Source organism: Macrobrachium nipponense, chromosome 23 (assembly GCF_015104395.2).
Source record: "Macrobrachium nipponense isolate FS-2020 chromosome 23, ASM1510439v2, whole genome shotgun sequence".
In the NCBI taxonomy this organism is placed as follows: domain Eukaryota; kingdom Metazoa; phylum Arthropoda; class Malacostraca; order Decapoda; family Palaemonidae; genus Macrobrachium; species Macrobrachium nipponense.
Genome location: NC_061090.1, coordinates 44,866,375 through 44,873,874, shown reverse-complemented (window position 1 = coordinate 44,873,874; position 7,500 = coordinate 44,866,375). Strand labels below are relative to the sequence as shown.

The 7,500-nt window shown below is 54.1% G+C and overlaps 3 protein-coding genes across 3 annotated transcripts in view; all 3 read left to right on the top strand.

The window, feature by feature from the left end:
• Positions 1-3,355, top strand: part of LOC135197728 (uncharacterized) — a 13,906-nt gene extending 10,551 nt beyond the window's left edge. The window contains exon 2 of the mRNA XM_064224781.1: positions 2,835-3,355. Coding sequence (XP_064080851.1) covers positions 2,835-3,355 — 521 coding nt within the window. The remainder of the gene's footprint in view (positions 1-2,834) is intronic.
• LOC135200284 (uncharacterized) overlaps positions 1-7,500 on the top strand; it is an 880,536-nt gene that overhangs the window by 42,715 nt on the left and 830,321 nt on the right. The gene's annotated exons all lie outside the window — the stretch shown is intronic.
• The window catches only part of LOC135197721 (uncharacterized), a 4,160-nt gene continuing 25 nt past the window's right edge, over positions 3,366-7,500 (top strand). The window contains exons 1-5 of the mRNA XM_064224768.1: positions 3,366-3,470; positions 3,747-4,550; positions 4,709-5,047; positions 5,140-6,558; positions 6,617-7,500. The exon at positions 6,617-7,500 is cut by the window's right edge and continues 25 nt beyond it. Of these exons, the coding sequence (XP_064080838.1) occupies positions 3,366-3,470; positions 3,747-4,550; positions 4,709-5,047; positions 5,140-6,558; positions 6,617-7,500 (3,551 nt within the window). The remainder of the gene's footprint in view (positions 3,471-3,746; positions 4,551-4,708; positions 5,048-5,139; positions 6,559-6,616) is intronic.

Below are 7,500 nucleotides of genomic sequence, written 5' to 3'. Positions count from 1 at the left end.
GCACTGGCGGCACTTCCCTCCAGCGGAGGGGTTTTCGTATACGTTTACCACAGTTTTTATTACTACTAGTACTTAGTTTTAACATGTTATAGCCCCGTAAATATGAAACAAAAAAGTACAACAAAATGTATATAATTTTTTTTCTTTGCTTATTTCGTATGCAACCCTGTCTTTTCGACTTCCAATTTGCATACTGTACATTCGGATCATGACAAGATCAGCGAAACCCACTATTTTTCAAGAAAAAATACCACCATATAACCTATATATATAGATATATATATATATATATATATATATATATATATATATATGTTATATATATGTAATATATATATATATATATAGGATATATATATATATATATATATATATATATATATATATATATAAATATATATATATATATATAATATATATATATATATATATATATAGATATATAATGTAATATATATATATATATATATATATATATATATATATATATATATATATATATATATATATATATATATATATATATATATATATAATATATATATATATATATATATATATATATATATATATATATATATATGTTTTGTATGTATGTAATATATATATATATATATATTGTATATATATATATATATATATATATATATATATATATATATATATATATATCAAAGTGGCATTTTTTCTTGAAAAAATAGTGGGTGATGACTTGTCGTGGTCCGAATGTACAGTATGCAAATAGAAGTCGAAAAGACAGGGTTGTATACGGAAAAAGAAATACACAATCTTTGTTGTACTTTTTTGTTTCATGTTTACGGGGCTATAACATGTAAAAACAAAGTACTAGTAGTAATAAATACTGTGGCAAACGTACTATACGAAAAACCCTCCGTTGGAGGGAAGTGCCGTCAGTGCACCTCATTTGGTGCACTGTAGGCATTACTCAAGGTCTTTGCAGCGTTCCTTCCGCCCCTATCTGCAACTACTTTCATTCCTTGTACTGTACCTCCGTTAATATTCTCTTTCATCTTACTGCCCACCCTCCCCTGACAATTATTTTAAAGTGCAACTGGGAAGATTTGTTCCTGTTACCCCTTTCAGACCTTTTAATGTCAATCTCCGTTTCAGCACTGAATGACCTTAGTTGCCCCAGTGCTTGGCATAATGCCAAAAATATATATAAATCGAATCAAATCAAATATACGAAAAACCACAGAAGCAGCAGGCCGCAGGAAGTGATTTAATACATTCTGATTCAGTGCTAAAGCATTCTGCACTAATTATTGCAAAATTTCTAGTTTTTAATTAGCAATATATATTATGTAAGCATCCATTAAAATGTATGAAACCCTTATAAAAATTCCAAAAGACATGACGGCATAATATTTTTGTAATAGCGATTGGTATAAGCATTTTATGATTAACAGCCAATACAGTAATTAACAGCACTGGGAGTCCGGTTGTTGCGTAGGTTTTTTTACTATTTCCCAGAATTTTTACGGTATTCTTTTCATATTATTATCTACATAGTACATGATTTAGTCATTATGTCGTAAATGGAATTTTAAAAAAATGTCAGGTTCGTTCAGGACTCTCAGAATTCTTTTCTAGTCTGAATGATGCATACGTGCATGTTGATCTCAATAGTAACTCGACTTGCATCCCTTGCTTTATGAAATTGAGTAGAAACCACGTTAAAAGAATAAAGTAGGTTAAATCTTTGATGCACTAGTGGGCAGGGTAATGCTACATGGTAGCTCTTTAAAATTCTGACGTGAGAAGATATAGAGAACTCCCTGTCAACAAAAGAATATGCATATATGTATAAAATAATGTAAAAAGATTGGTATAAAATGAAAAATGTGTTATGACTTTAAACAATGCATTCAAAAGGCTGTCCCATGATACTGGCTTTCCCAGTGATGCTAGAAATAGGAACTCATTTTAACGGTTTTTGCAATGTCTTTTCACATTTTATCACATTCAGTAATTTATGACCACAAACCTAGAAAACCGTACAATCTTTTTCTGGCTGTGACTTAAGAGTATTATTCAGTTGACACTGATGGTCATAATAAGTGGGCAGGGCTAGTTTGAGGTAACAGCAGCATAAGCCTATTTGCAAGAATGCATTTCTGCCTTCTCTGTTGCTAAATACTGCAAAACCTTTACCATCATTGGACATGTATTCGTTATTCCAAAATAAATGAAACTGGATTTTCAATTTTTAGAGGGTCGTTTAGAGATATTTTTTCTATTGTTTGCCGATTTCACCTCAAACCTGGTTACAATAATGAAGGCTTAAAAGTGATAAGTAAAAGCTCAGCCTAACTGAATATCTTACGCGCTTCTCATGTAGCCCTAACCTATAAAAGGTACGCTATCTAATTTTATAATTTAAAAATGAAAAGTGCATTATTTCGTCAACCATTAATTTAAAGAGTTGAGTTCTAACCGTATATTACGATGATTTAAGACAATAGTAACATTATCCTCTCTCACGCCATTTGCTTATTATTCTCTCTTGTGTCTCACAAGCATTTTGTTTATTATTCTCTCTTGTGTCTCACAAGCATTCGTTTCTCCTTTGTCCACCCCCCAACATTATGTGCAATGAGCACATATCAATCAACGAATTGATTTTTTGGTGACAGAATATTTTTTTGTATAGGTTGCAAATTGTAAATTTCTATTCTTAAGGACCTTCCTTGCGCCTTTTCATCTCGCCATCAGTAGGATCTGGATCTGAATATTTTTTTGTATAGGTTGCAAATTATAAATTTCTATTCTTAAGGGCCTTCCTTTGTGCCTTTTCATCTCGCCATCAATAGGATCTGCATCTGACAACTTAAGATGTCTTATTTTCAGTAAAGTGTATCTCTGCGGCAGTGGTGTTGCTTATATCAGAATCGCCCGCTCTAAATTAAATTTCCAAAGCCTTGTAATTCACACCTTCCCCGCGGCAATGGGCCTTCCCGCTGTCCCGTGGCCACAGCTGCCCAACTGGCCTTCCTGCCGTCCCTTTGGCCACAGCTTCCCAACCGGCCTTCCCGCCGTCGCCGCAGCCCCAGGTGCCCAACCGGCCTCCCCACTATCCCCATGGCCCCAGCTGCCCAACCAGCCTCCCCACCATCCCCATGGCCCCGGCTGCCCAACCAGCCTCCCCACCATCCCCATGGCCCCGGCTGCCCAACCAGCCTCCCCACCATCCCCATGGCCCCGGCTGCCCAACCAGCCTCCCCACCATCCCCATGGCCCCGGCAGCCCAACCAGCCTCCCCACCATCCCCATGGCCCGGCTGCCCAACCAGCCTCACTGCCGTCCGTGGCCCCAGCTGCCCAAACCGGCCTAATGCCGTCCCCATGGCCCCGGCTGCCCAACCGCCTATTGCCGTCCCCATGGCCCCAGCTGCCCAACCAGCCTCGCTGCCGTCCCCGTGGCCCCAGCTGCCCAACCGGCCTAATGCCGTCCCCATGGCCCCGGCTGCCCAACCGGCCTAATGCCGTCCCCATGGCCCCGGCTGCCCAACCAGCCTCCCCCCCCCGCCCCCTCGGCCCCAGCTGCCCAACCGACTAATGCTGTCCCCGTGGCCCAGCTGCCCAACCAGCCTAATGCCGCCCCCGTGGCCCCAGCTGCCCAACCGGCCTAATGCCGTCCCCGTGGCCCCAGCTGCCCAACCGGCCTAATGCCGTCCCCGTGGCCCCAGCTGCCCAACCGGCCTAATGCCATCCCCATGGCCCTAGCTGCCCAACCGGCCTCCCTGCAGCCCCAGCAGCTCAACCGGGGCCCTACTTCCCTGCGGCCTGGCTGCCCATCCGGCCTCCCCGCTGTCCCAGCAGCCCAACTGGCCCCCCTTGCCATCCCCGCGGCCCCAGCTGCCGAATCAACCTCCCACCGTCTCAGCGGCCCCAACTACTAAACTGGCCTCACCAACGTCCTTGCGGCCCAACCGGCCTCCCCGCCATCCCTGCTGCCCAACCAGCCTCCCTACCATCCCCAGCTGCCCTATCGGCCTTTCCCTGTGGCCCCAGCTGCCCAACTGGCCTCCCGGCCCCGGTTGCCCAACCAGCCTATCCGCCGTCCTCGCGGACCCTGCTGCCCAACTGCCCTCTCTGCGGCCCCAGCTACCCAACCAGCCCCAGCAACCCAACCAGCCCCCGCCATCCCTGCTGCCCCGGTTGCCCAACCAGCCTCCCTACCATCCCTGTGGACCCAGTGGCTCAACTGGCCCCCTGCCATCCCCATGGCCCCAGCTGCTCAACCCGCCTCCCGCTGTCCGCGCAGACCAGGCTGCCCAACCAGCCATCCCTGTGGCCCCAAACTGCCCAACCGGCCTACCTGCTATTCCCGGCTGCCCACCAGCCTCCTTGCTGTCCCACTATAACCGAATGCCCAACCGCCCTCCCCGTCCCGCGCCTCCAGCTGCCCAACTGGCCTTCCACTGTCCCCCCAGCACCGGCTGCCCAAACCAGCCTCCCCACCATCCTTGCGGCCCCAGCAGCCCAAACTGGCCTTCCTGCTGTCCCCATGACCCAGCTGCCAAACCAGCCCCCCCCCCCCCCCCCCCCCCCCCCCACATCCCTGTGTTCCCAGCTGCCTAACCGGCCTCCCCGCCGTCCCCATGACCCCAGCTGCCCTACGGCTCCCCCCCCCTACCACCCGTGCGGCCCTTGCTGCCCAAAACCGGCTCCCGCTGTCCCTGCAGCCCCAGCTGCACCCAGCCCCCCTGCCGTCCCCCACAGCCCCAACTACCCGCCCAATCCCCAGCCAGCCTCCGGCCTCCCTTGCCATCCCCAGTTGCCCAACCAGCCTCCCCGCCATCCTTGCGACCCCTGCTGTCCAACCATCCTCCATGCCGTTCCCTCGGTCCCGACTATGCAACCGGCCTCCCGCTGTCCCAGCAGCCCCAGCTGCCCAACCAGCTTCCCCGCCATCCCTGCGGCCTGACTGCCCAACAGGCTTCCTCAACATCCCCGCGGCCCCAGATTGCCCAGATCGGCCTCACCACCGCCAGCGGCACAAACTGGCCGCCCGCCCAATCCTGGCAACCCCCAGCTGCTCAACCGGCCTCCTTGCCATCCTGCAACCCCAGCTGCCTAAAACGGCCTCCCGCCATCCCTTGCAAACCCACCCCAGCCTGCTCCAACCGGCTCCCCGGCAATCCATGGCAACCCAAACAGTGGCCCTCCAAACCGGCCTCCTCCCATACCCTGCCAACCCCCAGCTGCTCAAACCGGCCTCCTTGCCATCCCTGCAACCCCAGCTGCTCAACGGCTCCTCGCCAATCCCTCCGGCAACCCTCAGCCGGCCTCCAACGGCCTCCTTGCCAATCCCTACAACCCCAGAGCTCAACCGGCCCTCCCCACGCCATCCTGCAAACCCCCAGCTGCTCAAACCGGCCTCCTTCGCCATCCCTGCAACCCCCAGCTGCTCAACCGGCCTCCTTGCCATCCCTGCAACCCCCAGCTGCTCAACCGGCCTCCTCGCCATCCCTGCAACCCCCAGCTGCTCACCGGCCCTTCCATCGCCAAATCCCTTGCAAACCCCCAAGCTGCTCAACGGCCTCCTCGCCCAATCCCGCAACCCACAAGCCTTGCTCCCAACCGGCCTCCCTCGCAATCCCGGCAACCCCCAGATGCTCAACCGGCCTCCGCGCCATCCCTGGCAAACCCCCAGCTGACTCAACCGGCCATCCCTTGCCCATCCCTGGCAACCCCCAAGCTGCTCAACCGGGCCTCCTCGCCCATCCCTGCAACCCCCAGACCTGCTCAACGGCCCCTCCGGCCATTCCCTCAACCCCCAGATGTCCAACCGGCCTCCTCTTACCCATCCCGACAAACCCCCAGCTTGGCTCAAAACCGGCCTACCTCAGCCATCCCTGCAAGCCCCCAGCTGCTCAACCGGCCTCCTCGCCATCCCGGCAACAGCTGCTCAACCGGCTCCCGCATCCCGGGCAACCCCCAGTGGCTCAACCGGTCCTCGCCATCCCTGCAACCCCAGCTGCTCAACCGGCCTCCTCGCCATCCTGCAACCCCCCAGGCCTGCCTCAACCGGCCTCCTCCTCCATCCCTGCGCCATCCCTTGCAACCCCCAGATGCTCAACCGGCCCTCTCGCCCATCCCTGCAACCCCCAGCTGCTCAACCGGCCTCCTCGCCATCCCTGCAACCCCCAGCTGCTCAACCGGCCTCCTCGCCATCCCTGCAACAACAGCTGCTCACGGCCTCCTCGCCATCTGCAACCCCCAGCTGCTCAACCGGCCTCCTCGCCATCCCTGCAACCCCCAGCTGCTCAACCGGCCTCCTCGCCATCCCTGCAACCCCCAGCTGCTCAACCGGCCTCCTCGCCATCCCTGCAACCCCACCTGCTCCCAAACAACCGCCTCCCTGCTATCCCCGGCTGCCCAACTAGCCTCTCCACCACCCCACAGCCCCAGCTGCCCAACTGGCCTCTCCGCCGTACCCGCAGTCCAGGCTGCCCAACCGGCCCCCCTCCCGCCACCCCCAGCTGCCCTAACTGGCCTTCCTGCTGTCCACATGGCCCGGCTGCCCAACCAGGCCTCCCTCTGTCCCCGCGCCCCTTGCTGCCCAACCATCTTCCCCGCCATCCCCGCAGCTCTGGCTGCCCAACTGGACTCCCCGCCATCCCAGCAGGCCTGGCTGCCCAACCAACCTCCCCACCATCCCCGCAGCTCTGGCTGCCCAACTGGACTCCCCGCCATCCCAGCAGGCCTGGCTGCCCCACCCACCTCCCCACCATCCCCGCAGCTCTGGCTGCCCAACTGGACTCCCCGCCATCCCAGCAGGCCTGGCTGCCCAACCAACCTCCCCACCATCCCCGCAGCTCTGGCTGCCCAACTGGACTCCCCACCATCCCAGCAGGCCTGGCTGCCCCACCAACCTCCCCACCATCCCCGCAGCCCTGGCTGCTCAACTGGACTCCCCACCGTCCCCGCAGCCCAGGCTACCCAACCGGCCTTCCCGCCATTCACAGCTGCCCAACTGGCCTCCCCATTGTCCCTTTGGCCCCAGCTGCCCAACCAGCCTCCTCACCATCCCCTCAGCCCCAACTGCACAACCGCCCTCCCTGTGGCCCCAGCTGCCTAACCAGCCCCCTGTTGTCCATGTGGTCCCGGCTGCCCTACTGGCTGCCCAACTGGCCTCCCCACTGTCCTTGCGGCCCCAGCGTCCCAACAGGCTCCCCGCCATCCCCGTGGCCCCAGCTACCCAACTGACCTCCCCACTATCCTTGCGGCCCCCAGCGGCCCAACTGGCCTCTCCGCCATCCCTGTGGCCCCCAGCTGCCCAACCGGCCTCCCTGCCATCCCCGGCTGCCCAAGCAGTCTCCCTGCCATCCCCAGCTGCCCAACCGGCATCCCTGCCATCCCTGGATGCCCAACAGTGCTTCTTCAGACCAGGAAGTCTTTCTCCTTCTGGGGTAGGAATTTCTCATGCCTTTGGAACAGGCAGTTTGCCTCGGCCGACTGCACAGTCAGACCA